The 18,788-nt window shown below is 47.6% G+C and overlaps 1 protein-coding gene across 29 annotated transcripts in view; it reads right to left on the bottom strand.

The window, feature by feature from the left end:
- LOC106587739 (liprin-alpha-1) overlaps nt 1-18,788 on the bottom strand; it is a 136,014-nt gene that overhangs the window by 98,222 nt on the left and 19,004 nt on the right. For all 29 annotated transcript variants that reach the window (XR_006762196.1, XM_045708535.1, XM_045708534.1 and 26 more), the window contains exons 3-5: nt 4,824-4,925; nt 3,615-3,779; nt 3,433-3,507 (exon numbers count right to left, since the gene is read on the bottom strand). Coding sequence is in view for 28 of the 29 variants with exons in the window: in XM_045708535.1 (XP_045564491.1) it covers nt 3,433-3,507; nt 3,615-3,779; nt 4,824-4,925 (342 nt within the window). In the remaining variant the exon portion in view is untranslated. The remainder of the gene's footprint in view (nt 1-3,432; nt 3,508-3,614; nt 3,780-4,823; nt 4,926-18,788) is intronic.

Genomic DNA, 18,788 nt, shown 5'->3' with positions numbered 1-18,788 from the left:
TTTTAGGCTGGGTTTCTGTACAGCACTTTGTGACATCAGCTGATGTAAGAAGGGCTTTATAAATACATTTGATTGAGTGTATACTTCCATTCGTGGAGTCCCTGTATCCAGCTCTGAGTTAATAAGTCATATCAACGCGTGACTCATGTCCCTACAACACCTGTATCTGTGTACAGTGGAACATCACAGATACTGTGTAATCACAAAACAGTATAACATCACAGATACCGTGTAATCACAAGACAGTATAACATTACAGATACTGTGTAATCACAAGACAGTATAACATTACAGATACTGTGTAATCACAAGACAGTGAACGTCACAGATACTGTGTAATCACAAGACAGTATAACATTACAGATACTGTGTAATCACAAGACAGTGGAACGTCACAGATACTGTGTAATCACAAGACAGTGAACGTCACAGATACTGTGTAATCACAAGACATTATGAAATAAGGTCCATAGTCATTCAAGATGGATTGGTTTTTATTCCCCCAGGAAAACTAGTGAGGACTGTTGTCATGGATACGATTTGCTGATTGTCAGGCGAGAGTGAGTCGCCATTGGCAAGTTGACTGGGAATATGGTTAAATCCCTTCATGAGGCAATCAAACAGGCAAAATGTCAGTACAAAGACAAAGTGGAGTCGCAATTCAACAAAATGGGAGACGTTGTGATAGAATCTAGTTAAAACCCATCTGTAATAAAATGGGAGGGTGAGCTCGAATCTAGTTAGAGCCCATCTGTAATAAAATGGGAGAGGTTGTGATAGAATCTAGTTAGAACCCATCTGTAATAAAATGGGAGGTTGAGGTAGAATCTAGTTGGAACCCATCTGTAATAAAATGGAAGAGGTTGAGGTATACGCCAGGGTTGTGAGTTCGATTCCCACGGGGGGCCAGTACAACATATTTTTTTTTAAATGCATGAAATGAAACGTATGCATTCGCTACTGTAAGTCGCTCTGGATAAGAGCGTCTGCTAAATGACTAAAATGTAAATGTAAAATGGATCAGACACGAGATGTGTGTGTCAGGGTTTACAGACAATCACAGATTACAAAGAGAAAACCAGCCTCGTCGCGGAGACCGACGTCTCGCTCCCGGACAAGCTAAACACCTTCTTCAGCCGCTTTGAGGATAACACAGTGCCACCAACGCGGCCCCGCTTTGAGGATAACACAGTGCCACCAACGCGGCCCCGCTTTGAGGATAACACAGTGCCACCAACGCGGCCCGCTTTGAGGATAACACAGTGCCACCAACGCGGCCCGCTTTGAGGATAACACAGTGCCACCAACGCGGCCCGCTTTGAGGATAACACAGTGCCACCAACGCGCCCGCTTTGAGGATAACACAGTGCCACCAACGCGCCCGCTTTGAGGATAACACAGTGCCACCAACGCGGCCCGCTTTGAGGATAACACAGTGCCACCAACGCAGCCCCCTTTGAGGATAACACAGTGCCACCAACGCAGCCCCCTTTGAGGATAACACAGTGCCACCAACGCGGCCCCGCTTTGAGGATAACACAGTGTCACCAACGCGGCCCCGCTTTGAGGATAACACAGTGCCACCAACGCGGCCCCGCTTTGAGGATAACACAGTGCCACCAACGCAGCCCCCTTTGAGGATAACACAGTGTCACCAACGCAGCCCCGCTTTGAGGATAACACAGTGCCACCAACGCGGCCCCCGCTTTGAGGATAACACAGTGCCACCAACGCGGCCCGCTTTGAGGATAACACAGTGCCACCAACGCGGCCCCGCTTTGAGGATAACACAGTGCCACCAACGCGCCCCGCTTTGAGGATAACACAGTGCCACCAACGCGGCCCCGCTTTGAGGATAACACAGTGCCACCAACGCGGCCCCGCTTTGAGGATAACACAGTGTCACCAACGCGGCCCGCTTTGAGGATAACACAGTGTCACCAACGCGGCCCCGCTTTGAGGATAACACAGTGTCACCAACGCGGTCCACTTCCAAGGAATGTAGGGGCTCGTTCTCCGTGGCTGACGTGAGTAACACATTTAAGCTTGTTAACCCTCGCAAGGCTGCCGGCTCAGACGGCATTCCTAGCCGCGTCCTCAGAGCATACGCAGACCAGCTGGCTGAGGTGTTTACGGACATATTAAATCTCTCCTTTTCCCAGTCTGCTGTCCCCACTTGCTTCAAGATGTCCACCATTGCTCCTATACCCAAGAAAGCAAAAAGGTAACTGAACTAAGGCTTGGGGCTAGTTAAGGATCTTATCACCTCTACCTTACCAGACACCCTAGACCCACTTCAATTTGCTTACCGCCCCAGTAGATCCACAGACGATGCAATCGCCATCGCACTGCACACTGCCCTGTCCCGCCTGGACAAGAGGAATACCTATTTAAGAATGCTGTTCATAGACTATAGCTCAGCCTTCAACACCATAGTACCCTCCAAGCTCATCACTAAGCTCAGGGCCCTGGGTCTGAACACCTCCCTGTGCAACTGTGTCCTGGACTTTCTGACGGCTCGCCCTCAGGTGGTGAAGGTAGGAAAGAACCTCTTCGCTGATCCTCAACACTGGGGCACCACAAGGGTGCGTGCTCAGCCCCCTCCTGTACTCCCTGTTCACCCATGACTGCGTGGCCAAGCACCCCTCCAACTCAATCCTCAAGTTTGCAGACGACACAACAGTAGTAGGCTTGATTACCAACAATGAGACAGCCTACAGGGAGGAGGTGAGGGCTCGGAGTGTGGTACCAGGAAAATAACCTCTCCCTCAACAAAACGAAGGAGATGATCGTGGACTTCAGGAAACAGCAGAGGGAGCACCCCCCTATCCACATCTTCGGGACCGCAGTGGAGAAGTTGAAAAGCTTCAAGTTCCTAGGCTTACACGTCACTGACATCCTGAAATGGTCCACCCACACAGACAAGTGTGGTGAAGAATGCGCAACAGTGCCTCTTCAACCACAGGAGTCTGAAGAAATTTGGCTTGGGCAACTCAAACCCTCACAAACTTTTGCACAGATGCACAATTGAGAGCATCCTGTCGGGCTGTATCACCGCCTGGTACAACAACTGCACCGCCCGCTACCGCAGGGCTCTCCAGAGGGCGGAGGCCAACAGACTGTTAAATAGCCATCACTAGCCGGCTATCACTCGGTTACTCAACCCTGCACCTTAGAGGCTGCTGCCCTATATACATAGAATCACTGGTCACTTTAATAATGGAACACTGGCCAATTTAATAATGTTTACATACTGCTTTACTCATTTCATATGTATATACTGTATTCTATTCTACTGTATTTTAGTCAATGCCACTCTGACATTGCTCGTCCTAATATTATATAAATCTTAATTCCATTATTTTACTTTTAGGTGTGTGTGTGTGTGTATGTGTATACAGGGTTACTACAGGATGGTCAGACGAGGCTTACCTCTTTGTGTTGTGATGTGAGCTGTTCTTCCAGCTGGCTGCATCTTTCTAAAGCCACACGCAGTCTCTCCCTGACCTGGATAACAGACAGACAATTATTAGTCTCCATCATTTTACACACTGCCATTAGACCTGTACAAAAGAAGAGATTAGCAGGCAGACAACGTCCTCCCCCCCACCAACCTTCTCGTCCAGGGCTTTGTGGTGTTCGAACAGGGACTTGAGTGCCTTGAGGACCTCTACCTCACTGGAGACCCCAGCAGGAGACTGGGCCTGCCTCTTCACCACCGTCATCCTCAGACTGCGTTCATGACGAGACACCAGACACTCCAGATGCTCCAGGAGAAGCTACGGTCATCACAGAATACACATCAGATGTTACACGTCATGGTACACACACACACACACACGTTCCAGGAGAAGCTACGGTCATCACAGAATACACATCAGATGTTACACGTCATGGTACACACACACACACACACACACACGTTCCAGGAGAAGCTACGGTCATCACAGAATACACAGATGTTACACGTCATGGTACACACACACACACGTTCCAGGAGAAGCTACGGTCATCACAGAATACACAGATGTTACACGTCATGGTACACACACACACACACGTTCCAGGAGACGCTAAGGTCATCACAGAATACACATGTTACAAACAGCCATGTTCACGCCACACACACACACACACACACACACACACACAGGATTGTGAAATTGTACAGACATGCTTACACATATGAGTGTGTGTTGTGCTCAATCCCATGTTGTTGAGCAGCTCAGAGGGGTCCCATCAGAGCTGCAGGCTGACAAAGCCCAGACTCATCCCTTAATCTCCCCTTCCCTCCTCATATCCCCCCTCTACCCCCTTCCTCCCATATTCTACCCTCCATCCTCCCTCTCTTTCTCCTCCTCCCTCCCCCTCTTTCTAATCCCTCCTCCCTCCCCCTCTTTCTCCCTCCCTCCTCTCCCCAGTCAGTGTCCATCGTTCCTAATTAGACTGACCCAGACTCTGCTCATTGCAACTAGACTGGCAGGTGGATTAACCAGTTAGAGCCGTACATCTGCCACTAGGCCTGAGCAGAGAAGTGACAGATAGGGGAATTAACCTATGGCTGTCTGCGCTGTGACCTGGGAGGGCGGGTGCTCTGTCAGGGCAGCTGACCTAATCCTCAGAACAGAAAGCAAGCCCTCTCAAAAACTCAAACACACACGTAAACACTACTAAAACACACATGTACTACTAAAACATACACACACTACTAACACACACAAACAAACAAATACCCACAGTGGGGGTTTGACACTGTTAATGGACTATGCTAGGGACTGGAAGGGGACTGTGTGTGTGTGTGTGTGTGTGTGTGTGTGTCTGACCCGTGTGTTGTTCCTCTCAGCCTTGAGCTCGGCGATCTCCTCCTCCCTCTCCATCAAATGCTCCCGACACACATTCACCTCCTTGGTCAGCGCGGCAAACTCCTGGACAACAACACATTAACACAACGTTAGAGAGACAGCAAACTCCTGGACAACAACACATTAACACAACGTTAGAGAGACAGCAAACTCCTGGACAACAACACATTAACACAACGTTAGAGAGACAGCAAACTCCTGGACAACAACACATTAACACAACGTTAGAGAGACAGCAAACTCCTGGACAACAACACATTAACACAACGTTAGAGAGACAGCAAACTCCTGGACAACAACACATTAACACAACGTTAGAGAGACAGCAAACTCCTGGACAACAACACATTAACACAACGTTAGAGAGACAGCAAACTCCTGGACAACAACACATTAACACAACGTTAGAGAGACAGCAAACTCCTGGACAACAACACATTAACACAACGTTAGAGAGACAGCAAACTCCTGGACAACAACACATTAACACAACGTTAGAGAGACAGCAAACTCCTGGACAACAACACATTAACACAACGTTAGAGAGACAGGTCAAATCAATCAAATTGATTTTATTACATTTACATTTACGTCATTTAGCAGACGCTCTTATCCAGAGCGACTTACAAATTGGTGCATTCACCTTATGATATCCAGTGGAACAACCACTTTACAATAGTGCATCTAAATCTTTTAAGGGGGGGGTTAGAAGGATTACTTTATCCTATCCCAGGTATTCCTTAAAGAGGTGGGGTTTCAGGTGTCTCCGGAAGGTGGTGATTGACTCCGCTGTCCTGGCGTCGTGAGGGAGCTTGTTCCACCATTGGGGTGCCAGAGCAGCGAACAGTTTTGACTGGGCTGAGCGGGAACTGTGCTTCCTCAGAGGTAGGGGGGCCAGCAGGCCAGTGGTGGATGAACGCAGTGCCCTTGTTTGGGTGTAGGGCCTGATCAGAGCCTGAAGGTATGGAGGTGCCGTTCCCTTCACAGCTCCGTAGGCAATCACCATGGTCTTGTAGCGGATGCGAGCTTCAACTGGAAGCCAGTGGAGAGAGCGGAGGAGCGGGGTGACGTGAGAGAACTTGGGAAGGTTGAACACCAGACGGGCTGCGGCGTTCTGGATGAGTTGTAGGGGTTTAATGGCACAGGCAGGGAGCCCAGCCAACAGCGAGTTGCAGTAATCCAGACGGGAGATGACAAGTGCCTGGATTAGGACCTGCGCCGCTTCCTGTGTGAGGCAGGGTCGTACTCTGCGAATGTTGTAGAGCATGAACCTACAGGATCGGGTCACCGCCTTGATGTTAGTGGAGAACGACAGGGTGTTGTCCAGGGTCACGCCAAGGCTCTTAGCACTCTGGGAGGAGGACACAAGGGAGTTGTCAACCGTGATGGCGAGATCATGGAACGGGTAGTCCTTCCCCGGGAGGAAGAGCAGCTCCGTCTTGCCGAGGTTCAGCTTGAGCTGGTGATCCGTCATCCACACTGATATGTCTGACAGACATGCAGAGATGCGATTCGCCGCCTGGTTATCAGAAGGGGGAAAGGAGAAGATTAATTGTGTGTCGTCTGCATAGCAATGATAGGAGAGACCATGTGAGGATATGACAGAGCCAAGTGACTTGGTGTATAGCGAGAATAGGAGAGGGCCTAGAACAGAGCCCTGGGGACACCAGTGGTGAGAGCGCATGGTGCGGAGACAGATTCTCGCCACGCCACCTGGTAGGAGCGACCTGTCAGGTAGGACGCAATCCAAGCGTGGGCCGCGCCGGAGATGCCCAGCTCGGAGAGGGTGGAGAGGAGGATCTGATGGTTCACCGTATCAAAGGCAGCAGATAGGTCTAGAAGGATGAGAGCAGAGGAGAGAGAGTTAGCTTTAGCAGTGCGGAGAGCCTCCGTGACACAGAGAAGAGCAGTCTCAGTTGAATGCCCAGGCTTGAAACCTGACTGATTAGGATCAAGAAGGTCATTCTGAGAGAGATAGCAGGAGAGCTGGCCAAGGACGGCACGTTCAAGAGTTTTGGAGAGAAAAGAAAGAAGGGATACTGGTCTGTAGTTGTTGACATCGGAGGGATCGAGTGTAGGTTTTTTCAGAAGGGGTGCAACTCTCGCTCTCTTGAAGACGGAAGGGACGTAGCCAGCGGTCAAGGATGAGTTGATGAGCGAGGTGAGGAAAGGGAGAAGGTCTCCGGAAATGGTCTGGAGAAGAGAGGAGGGGATAGGGTCAAGTGGGCAGGTTGTTGGGCGGCCGGCCGTCACAAGACGCGAGATTTCATCTGGAGAGAGAGGGGAGAAAGAGGTCAAAGCACAGGGTAGGGCAGTGTGAGCAGGACCAGCGGTGTCGTTTGACTTAGCAAACGAGGATCGGATATCGTCAACCTTCTTTTCAAAATGGTTGACGAAGTCATCCGCAGAGAGGGAGGAGGGGGGGAGGGGGAGGAGGATTCAGGAGGGAGGAGAAGGTAGCAAAGAGATTCCTAGGGTTAGAGGCAGATGCTTGGAATTTAGAGTGGTAGAAAGTGGCTTTAGCAGCAGAGACAGAAGAGGAGAATGTAGAGAGGAGTGAGTGAAAGGATGCCAGGTCCGCAGGGGAGGCGAGTTTTCCTCCATTTCCGCTCGGCTGCCCGGAGCCCTGTTCTGTGAGCTCGTAGTGAGTCGTCGAGCCACGGAGCAGGAGGGGAGGACCGAGCCGGCCTGGAGGATAGGGGACAGAGAAAATCAAAGGATGCAGAAAGGGAGGAGAGGAGGGTTGAGGAGGCAGAATCAGGAGATAGGTTGGAGAAGGTTTGAGCAGAGGGAAGAGATGATAGGATGGAAGAGGAGAGTGTAGCGGGAGAGAGAGAGCGAAGGTTGGGACGGCGCAATACCATCCGAGTAGGGGCAGAGTGAGAAGTGTTGGAGGAGAGCGAGAGGGAAAAGGATACAAGGTAGTGGTCGGAGATTTGGAGGGGAGTTGCAATGAGATTAGTGGAAGAACAGCATCTAGTAAAGATGAGGTCAAGCGTATTGTCTGCCTTGTGAGTAGGGGGGGAAGGTGAGAGGGTGAGGTCAAAAGAGTAGAGGAGTGGAAAGAAGGAGGCAGAGAGGAATGAGTCAAAGGTAGACGTGGGGAGGTTAAAGTCACCCAGAACTGTGAGAGGTGAGCCATCCTCAGGAAAGGAACTTATCAAGGCGTCAAGCTCATTGATGAACTCTCCAAGGGAACCTGGAGGGCGATAAATGATAAGGATGTTAAGCTTGAAAGGGCTGGTAACTGTGACAGCATGGAATTCAAATGAGGAGATAGACAGATGGGTCAGGGGAGAAAGAGAGAATGTCCACTTGGGAGAGATGAGGATTCCAGTGCCACCACCCCGCTGGCTCGATGCTCTAGGGGTATGCGAGAACACGTGGGCAGACGAAGAGAGAGCAGTAGGAGTAGCAGTGTTATCTGTGGTAATCCATGTTTCCGTCAGCGCCAGGAAGTCTAGGGACTGTAGCATAGGCTACCATCCAGATGAACTCAGCCTTGTTGGCTGCAGACCGGCAGTTCCAGAGGCTGCCGGAGACCTGGAACTCCACGTGGGTCGTGCGCGCTGGGACCACCAGGTTAGAGTGGCAGCGGCCACGCGGTGTGAAGCGTTTGTATGGCCTGTGCAGAGGGGAGAGAACAGGGATAGACAGACACATAGTTGACAAGCTACAGAAGTGTTGTTTCTTGTATTATTGTCTCTTGTGTCTTTAGAGAACTGTTTCACTTTGATATCCTTTTTCTTCTGTCCTGATTTTCTCTTTCTTTTCTTCTGTTAACTAGATATTCTTTGTTGTTCTTCGTTAGCTAGCTAGCTTCTTCCAAAAGAGTCCCTAGCAACTCAGCTAGCTAAGATAACTACAATTTTATGAAAAATAGTTATTTTTCAAAAGCCTATCTTCTTTGTTTGTTGCTTGTTTTTTCTCCTATTCAGTCTTGCAGTTTTCTTTTGCTTTTTTCCGATGTACTTCACTCTAAAAACCATGTAAATTTCAATATTTGTAGGAGCTCATTTTTCATTTTATTTTATAAAGCCTACTTTTGACCAGGGCCCTATTCCCTATACAGCGCACTTCTTTTGACCAGGGCCCATAGGCTGCACACATACATAATACGTTTCCATGTTGGTAAACAGGTTGGGGAACTACACACTTCCTGACAGTCAACAGGTTGGGGGAACTACACACTTCCTGACAGTCAACAGGTTGGGGCAACTACACACTTCCTGACAGTCAACAGGTTGGGGCAACTACACACTTCCTGACAGTCAACAGGTTGGGGGAACTACACACTTCCTGACAGTGAACAGGTTGGGGCAACTACACACTTCCTGACAGTCAACAGGTTGGGGGAACTACACACTTCCTGACAGTCACTTTTTAAGCTGCAGAGAAAATATTTAAGCTGCATGTTTGTGTGAATTTAATTTAAAATACGATTAAAGTATTGAATGAGTAGTAGCACTGTTTCACGAATCTGACTGAAAAATAATAATAACTAAGATTATACTTTTGTATCTATTCAGAAAAGTTGAGCTCTCCATCTCTCAGAGGACCAGATGGACACAACCACAGTAAGAACACCACACTGACTACAACTATCAGGAGAGATGGAGGGGACAGTGGAGGAGAAGAGTAGAGTAGAGTAGAGTAGAGTAGAGTAGAGTAGAGTAGAGTAGAGTAGAGTAGAGTAGAGTAGAGAAAGAGAAAGAGAGAAAGAGAAAGAGAGAAAGAGAAGAGAGAGAGAGAAAGAGAGGACAAGAGAGGACAGGAGAGGACAGGAGAGGACAGGAGAGAGAGACACTTCATATTCCAGAGTCTCCCTCCAGTCTTCCATCCAATCAACAGTCTCCCTCCAGTCTTCCATCCAATCAACAGAGTCTCCCTCCAGTCTTCCATCCAATCAACAGTCTCCCTCCAGTCTTCCATCCAATCAACAGAGTCTCCCTCCAGTCTTCCATCCAATCAACAGAGTCTCCCTCCAGTCTTCCATCCAATCAACAGAGTCTCCCTCCAGTCTTCCATCCATCCCATTCAATCAACAGCCACCATGCATTAAGACTACATGCAGTTTACCAACTAGAGACTCTTGCCCTATACCACACACACACACCAAGTCTCTCTCTCTCACACACACACACACACACACACACACACACAGCTTAACAGATTCCATGGTTGGGCCTACAGAATGAACCATCCTGATATTTGGTTCAGTGGGACAGGTTCCCTGAGTATCCAGGCCTTCTTTGAGGACACACACTGTTCAGTCCCCACGGCCTGAGGAAGCCTTTCTTCTTTCCCTCTCTTATATATTGATCTACTTCTTTGGAGACTGGCACCGATTCCACACTAGAGACCATGGGAGTTTTTGATTGGCCTGACCATGCATAAGTGCCCGTCCTTTAGCCAGTGAAGGAGGAGGAGGCGGGGAAAGGGGTTATTATGTGGGGAGTTGGAATGTTGGATTCCAGAATTCCAGAGCAGTCTGATATATAACCAGCCGCCAGAGAGAGAGAGGCCCTGCCTGTCTGGCTACTTCAGGACAGCCTGCCCTGCATACTCTCTCGTTTCCCTCCATTTAAACACGCTCTCCACCTTGGTCTCCCTTTATCTCTCTGTCTCTTCTCATCACTGTCTGTGTCTGAAATCTGTCTTGCCTACTACTAACCAAAACGACATACTGTGTACTAATTATACCACATACTATTTAGTACATACTATTTAGTAGAAATGTATGCAGCAGTTTACTAATCGTACTACATACTATTTAGTACATACTGTTGAGTAGAAAAGTATTCAGTAAGCAACAAATATAAACATACTAGGCTCTCCCATACTGATAATCAATGTTGGGGTTAGTTACCTGGAAACTAATATATTACAATATATTACTCAGTACATTAAACAAAAGTAACACGTTACTTTATAATATTACTTTGCATGTCCAAGGGAGCAGCGTTATTTTCCTGAAGAAAAAAATATCTAAACATTTTGGACTGTCGGAGGGAGCCGCGCGCGCTCTACCAAAGGAAGCTGCTTACTACCTCAGGTCTGATCACTAGTTCCTCCTTCCATCTGATAGGCTGCTTACTACCTCAGGTCTGATCACTAGTTCCTCCTTCCATCTGTGGCACTGCTTTCCTGTGCTAGTCTACAAGTGCTGCACTTTCATATGGGCTGCTGAATTAGCCATATATACTGGAAGACAAACATCTGTACAGATATTTTGAATGAAAAGCTAGGATCTCTTTCACGCCGCCAGTTCTGGTTAAATGAGGAAACAAACTGAGATCAGATCATGAAAACGTGCGCCCGGTAGGGTTATGATTCTGAAAGCAAGGCACACTTTACTTCACAAAGTAACTATTAATATATTACCAACTGTTGAAAAGTAATACATGGAATTGCTAGTTACTCGTAAAAAGTAAATCAGATTACATTTCTTTTGATACCCCCCATCGCTGCTAAGTAATGCATCATCTAATGTTGCCTTGTTTCATTTTATCCCTTCTCTAATTATCAGTTTATCATCAGTTGTCGTCAAACACGCGGGTCTCAAAACAACATTCCCTTCCTCAATAGTGTGCAGCGAATCAAACTAGATGAAAAGCCAAATTGAGTATGAAATCTTGGCACTTAAAACACTAGATTTTCAAAATGTCACAAACTATGAATATAAATCTGCAACCTCTGTGTGTCGCTTTCTTTTTCGCCCCTGTGGTGCCCCTGTGGTGCCCCTGTGTGTGTCTCTCCTCTTTGTACTAAAGACATATGACCAAACCGGACACTAAGGGAAGCTTTTCTCTTTTCTACACCACCGAAGGCAAAAAGCTTCGGTCAGACAGACTTGTGTGCTAAACATTAAAGCATATCTAGGCTAAGGCCCTGTGGTAACGGCCTAATGTGGGCTCCACTGATAAGCAGCATGTCTGTCCAATGTCCATCCATCACTGCAGCACTAAGAGGCCTGAGCGCAGAGCGTGACAAAAGCACAGCTGAATGCGCTCCTTTTCATTTCTGACCTAGCGCTTCGAGGGGGAAGAGAAAAATACCACTGAAGATTATTTTTCTTACGCCTGTCAGCACGGCTTCCTAGAATATGTTGAGAGTGTGATGTGTGTGGCGCCTAAGTGAGTGCACCGAGTGTCTCCCGTGTGCGGGGTGTCTCCCGTGTGCGGGGTGTCTCCCGTGTGCAGGGTGTCTCCCGTGTGCAGGGTGTCTCCCGTGTGCAGGGTGTCTCTGTATGGCTGCATAACCTAACTCCCCCTGAGACACCCTCGGAGACTGGGGTCACAGTCTGGGTCAAACATGATCAGCCATTATCAACACAGACCCTGGAGCAACTAGGATTAAGTTCCTTGTCTGCCTGGGGATTAGAAACAGACACCTTTGGATGACTTGCTGAATGCTCTAACCGCTAGGCTACCTGCGACCTGTTGTCCTCACAGTCTAGATAGGACATCGGATGGGATAAATGAACACAAAAACTGTTCCGTATTAACAGAAACCTGGATTTGCTGCTGTGGTACACCACCAGCGTAGGAAGGCATCTTGCCTGCCTCCCTCCCTCCCTCCCTCCCTCCACAATGACAGCTCCCTCCCTCCCTCATTCAATAATGACAGGACCCTCCCTCATTCAACAATGACAGCTCCCTCCCCCTCTCTCTCATTCCAGTATGACATCTCCCCCTCTCTCATTCCAGTATGACAGCTCCCTCTCTCTCTCATTCCAGTATGACAGCTCCCTCTCTCTCTCATTCCAGTATGACAGCTCCCTCTCTCTCTCATTCCAGTATGACAGCTCCCTCTCTCTCTCATTCCAGTATGACAGCTCCCTCTCTCTCATTCCAGTATGACAGCTCCCTCTCTCTCTCATTCCAGTATGACAGCTCCCTCTCTCTCTCATTCCAGTATGACAGCTCCCTCTCTCTCTCATTCCAGTATGACAGCTCCCTCTCTCTCTCATTCCAGTATGACAGCTCCCTCTCTCTCTCATTCCAGTATGACAGCTCCCTCTCTCTCTCATTCCAGTATGACAGCTCCCTCTCTCTCTCATTCCAGTATGACAGCTCCCTCTCTCTCTCATTCCAGTATGACAGCTCCCTCTCTCTCTCATTCCAGTATGACAGCTCCCTCTCTCTCTCATTCCAGTATGACATCTCCCTCTCTCTCATTCCAGTATGACAGCTCCCTCTCTCTCATTCCAGTATGACAGCTCCCTCTCTCTCATTCCAGTATGACAGCTCCCTCGCTCTCATTCCAGTATGACAGCTCCCTCTCTCTCATTCCAGTATGACAGCTCCCTCTCTCTCATTCCAGTATGACAGCTCCCTCTCTCTCATTCCAGTATGACAGCTCCCTCTCTCTCTCATTCCAGTATGACATCTCCCTCGCTCTCATTCCAGTATGACAGCTCCCTCCTCCTCTCATGTTACCTTTATTTAACTAGGCAAGTCAGTTAAGAACAAATTCTTATTTACAATGACGGCCTACCCCAGCCAAACCCGGACGGCGCTGGGCCAATTGTGCGCCGCCCTATGGGACTCTCAATCACGGCTGGTTGTGATACAGCCTGGATTCGAACCTGGGTGTCTGTAGTGATGCCTCTAGCACTGAGATGCAGTGCCTTAGACCGCTGCCCCACTCGGGAGCCCCAAAACTCCTTCCAGTATGACAGCTCCCTCCCTCATTCCAGAAGGACAGCTCTCTCCCTTTCTCCCTCATTCCAGAAAGACACTTCAGAGAGAGTCCTCATTAACAGGCCTGTGTAAAGCCAAACAGAACAGTCCTCTCTAACAGGCCTGTGTAAAGCCAAACAGAACAGTCCTCTCTAACAGGCCTGTGTAAAGCCAAACAGAACAGTCCTCTCTAACAGGCCTGTGTAAAGCCAAACAGAACAGTCCTCTCTAACAGGCCTGTGTAAAGCCAAACAGAACAGTCCTCTCTAACAGGCCTGTGTAAAGCCAAACAGAACAGTCCTCTCTAACAGGCCTGTGTAAAGCCAAACAGAACAGTCCTCTCAAAAGGCCTGTGTAAAGCCAAACAGAACAGTCCTCTCAAAAGGCCTGTGTAAAGCCAAACAGAACAGTCCTCTCAACAGGCCTGTGTAAAGCCAAACAGAACAGTCCTCTCTAACAGGCCTGTGTAAAGCCAAACAGTGTAGACAGTAGTGTCATGACAACACCAGCATATGAGTCTGTCTGTGATGCGTCAGAGACAGGTGACAGGGAGCAGCCCTGTTTGTTTAAACACACAGAAACTCACTTCACATCACTTACATGTTTACACCCCAACGACAACCTATGACTCAGACAGAAACAAAGAGATGGGAGAGAGAGAGACGGGGAAGAGGAGAGAGAGAGAGACGGTGAGAAGAGAGAGGGGGAGAAGAGAGAGAGACGGGGATAAGAGAGGAGAGAGAGACGGGGATGAGAGAGAGACGGGGATGAGAGAGAGCGAGCGAGCAAGAGAGAGAGACGGGGATGAGAGAGAGAGAGAGAGAGAGAGAGAGAGAGAGAGAGAGAGAGAGAGCGGAGAGAGAGATGGGGAAGAGAGGGGAGAGACGGGGAAGAGAGAGAGGAGGAGGAGAGAGAGACAGGGAGAGAGAGGAGGAGGAGAGAGAGACAGGGAAGAGAGAGAGGAGAGAGAGACAGGGAAGAGAGAGAGGAGAGAGAGACAGGGAAGAGAGAGAGGAGAGAGAGACAGGGAAGAGAGAGAGGAGGAGGAGAGAGAGACGGGGAAGAGAGAGAGGAGAGAGCGAGAGAGAAACACTAAATATACATATTCACCCTCTGAATGGCACATATACACAATCCATGTCTCCAGGTTTAAAATCCTTCTGTAACCTGTCTCCTCCCCTTTATCTACACTGAATGAAGTGGATTGAACAGGTGACATTAAGAAGGTATCATATCTTTCACCTTGTCAGTCTGTGTCATGGAAAGAGCAGGTGTTCCTAATGCCTTGTACACACAGAGACAGACAGACAGACAGACAGACAGACAGAGAGACAGAGAGAGAGAGAGAGAGAGAGAGAGAGAGAAGCTACCAGATGTCATGGTTGAGAAGCTTGGACATTTCCAACTGAATGTAAACAAGAGACATTGTGCAAATAGACGCACGCTTGTCTGAAGGAAGAACAGTACTGGCTCTGGAGCAGCATGTACACACACACACACCTATTAAATATGTAGGGCGGAGCACGTGCATACACCCATTTGAATGAAATGGGAGTAGCCTCTGGCTCTCCCTCTCTCTGTGTGTTCGCTGTGCAGATGTCCGGTGGTAACAGAGAGGGTATGATGTGACCGCTGGTTGTCTCGTCTGTCAGGAGGTGAGCCCTCTACCAAGGGTTCATGATACAGATGGGTGGAACTGCCAATTGATAGGTACTGGGCCCACATGGGGGAAATACAGGGGAAATACAGGGGAAATGACACAGCACAGCTTCCAGAAAGACCGTTGCTTTCAAACGAGGGATTTGGTGGTAAAACAGTCATTCTGCTCATAGATTAGACACATATGAACTACACATTGACACGTCCTGTCCAAAGCGGGAAGTAAAAAAAATACTTAGTCAGCATGTCTTTAATAAGCACTTAGGATGGTAGGGAACTGTAAAACAAGTACACATGTAGAATACAATGTAAATGCCAATGGTGTTGATACCATGCTCCCAACAGCACTCTGCAATCTGAAGCCACTGACACGTTTTGCCCTGAACCACACAACTCCAGCCATCTGCAGGTCAAAAGTCAAAGTAGCCCAGACAACTTGACTGAACAGTGTGTTGAGCTGGAGCGTGGTCGATGGCATGTAGCATCTCCTTAAACTGTTATTTACTCTGCTGTTACATCTGGTAAGAGACTGCAGCAACACTGGTCTGAGACTCTCTACTCTGCTGTTACATCTGGTCTAGAGACTGCAGCAACACTGGTCTGACAGACTCTCTACTCTAGTGACTGTCTGGAACAAGTCCGCCTTTGTCTCAGTCTCCTGTTCTGTCCCTCTTTCCTTCTCCCCCTCTAGGTCCTTTCCTCCGTCTCTCGGTAAGTCACTCAGTTTTCCCCCTCTCTCCGTCTCTCCCCCTCTATCCCAGTCTCTCCCATCTCAGTGTGATTCCTTCGATGTTTTTAGTATCCTGGGAGAGTAGGAAAACATTGGTGGTGAATGTCCCTGTATGTCCAACGTCCCCATGCAGGGGCTCTATGTTCATACTTTGTGTCTATTGGTGGAATAGTGGGTCTAAGGTGGACGGGAACTAATTCTACATGCCGTTCCACAGCCCTGTTTGTAAAAGATGCTGACGTTGGGGGGTGATCTAGATTAGAGGTCGGCCGATTATGATGTTTCAACGCCGATACTGATTATTGGAGGCCAAAAAACCCTGATACCGATTAATCTGCCGTTATTTTATTTTTTTTTGTAATAATGACAATTACAACAATACTGAATGAACACTTATTTTAACTTCATATAATATACATCAATAAAATCTATTTAGCGTCAAATAAATAATGAAACATGTTCAATTTGGTTTAAATAATGCAAAACAAAGTGTTGGAGAAGAAAGTAAAAGTGCAATATGTGCCATGTAAGAAAGCTAATGTTTAAGTGCCTTGCTCAGAACATGGGAACATATGAAAGCTGGTGGTTCCTTTTAACATGAGTCTTCAATATTCCCAGGTAAGAAGTTTTAGGTTGTAGTTATTATAGGAATTATAGGACTATTTCTCTCTATACGATTTGTATTTCATATACCTTTGACTATTGGATGTTCTTATAGGCACTTTAGTATTGCCAGTGTAACAGTATAGCCTCCGTCCCTCTCCTCGCTCCTACCTGGGCTCGAACCAGGAACACATCGACAACAGCCACCCTCGAAGCAGCGTTACCCATGCAGAGCAAGGGGAACAACTACTTCAAGTCTCGGAGCGAGTGACGTTTGAAACGCTATTAGCGTGCACCCGCTAACTAGCTAGCGATTTCACATCGGTTACACCAGCCTCATCTTGGGAGTTGATAGGCTTGAAGGGGTGGGTATAATTTGTGGAACGTTCCAACAGGAATCTGTTCCAAAAAATGTGAAGTAAAAGGTTGCCAACCAACAACGCATACAAAGTAGCAACGCATACAAACCTAGCTAACTAGCTGCCGAATAGGCATCAACTCACCACGTAACTTATTCTTAATGTTTGTCCATATGCAACCAGAGTGAGGACAGACATTTTTCAGAATAAACGTGATGAGTGCAAAACGCAATGAAATAGACCACTCCCTACCCGGTATCTTATTCTGCCGCTATACAACTTTGTATGCATTGTTTTTTGGCAACCTTGTTATTTACGAAGTTTTTGGAATAGATTCCTGTTGGAACATTCCACAAATTATACCCACCCGGGTTGAAGTCATAAACAGCGCAATGCTTGAAGCACAGCGAAGGGCTGTTTGAATGAATGCTTACGAGCCTGCTGGTGACTACCACCGCTCAGTCAGACTGCTCTATCAAATCATAGACTTAATTATAATAAATAAACACACAGAAATACGAGCCTTAGGTCATTAATATGGTCAAATCCGGAAACTATCATCTCGAAAACAAAAGTTTTTTCTTTCAGTGAAATACAGAACCGTTCCGTATTTTATCTAACGGATGGCATCCCTAAGTCTAAATATTCCTGTTACACAACCTTCAATGTTATGTCACAATTACGTAAAATTCTGGCAAATTAGTTCGCAACGAGCCAGGGGGCCCAAACTGTTGCATATACCCTGACTCTGCGTGCAATGAACGCTAGAGATGTGACACAATTTCATGTTAGCAGGCAATATTAACTAAATATGCAGGTTTAAAAATATATACTTGTGTATTGATTTTAAAGAAAGGCATTGATGTTTATGGTTAGGTACATTGGTGCAACGACAGTACTTTTTTCGCAAATGCGCTTGTTAAATCAACACCCATTTGTCGAAGTAGGCTGTGATTCAATGAAAATTAACAGGCACCGCATCGATTACATGCAACGCAGGACACGTTAGATAAACTAGTAATATCATCAACCATGTGTAGTTAACTAGTGATTATGTTAAGATTGATAGTTTTTTATAAGATAAGATTAATGCTAGCGGGTAACTTACCTTGGCTTCTTGCTGCCCTCGCGTAACAGGTAGTCAGCATGCCATGCAGGCTCCTCGTGGAGTGCAATGTAAGGCAGGTGGTTAGAGCGTTGGACTAGTAACCGAAGGTTGCAAAAACAAATTCCCCCCTGAACAAGGCAGTTAACCCCTGCTCCTAGGCCGTCATTGAAAATAAGAAAGTGTTCTTAATCTGACTTGCCTACCTAAATGTGTAAAAAAAAATGTAAAACAAATATTCAAAATAGGCAAATTCGTGACCAAAAATACCGATTACCGATTGCTATGAAAACTTGAAATCGGTCCTAATTAATTGGCCATTCCGATTAATCGGTCGACCTCTAATCTAGATCAGTGGTTCTCTAACCTCTCCTCAGGACCCCTGACGTTAAATGGGGGGGGGTCCCGAGGAGAGGTTAGAGAACCACTGATCTAGCCCTTTAAGTATTATAGCTACAGTGATGTGATGCCTGGGTTAGATGGCTCCACTGCTACAAGGCCTTATGAGGCCACAACACCCTGTTATGTGGTAAGCAACTCTCAGGTTAAGGAGCTTTACATCAGCCAACTCACTCACTCACACACACACACACACACACACACACACACACACACACACACACACACACACACAATTAGTGGAATGAAACAAAGTGCCAACAGAGATGGGGCGTAATTCAGAGAAGCCTGTCATTTCAGCCCCAGAGAGCCACGGTTCAGCCCCAGAGAGCCAAGGTTCAGCCCCAGAGAGCCAAGGTTCAGCCCCAGAGAGCCAAGGTTCAGCCC

The sequence above is a fragment of the Salmo salar genome, chromosome ssa26 (assembly GCF_905237065.1).
Source record: "Salmo salar chromosome ssa26, Ssal_v3.1, whole genome shotgun sequence".
In the NCBI taxonomy this organism is placed as follows: domain Eukaryota; kingdom Metazoa; phylum Chordata; class Actinopteri; order Salmoniformes; family Salmonidae; genus Salmo; species Salmo salar.
This window is presented reverse-complemented; position numbering and strand designations above follow the sequence as displayed.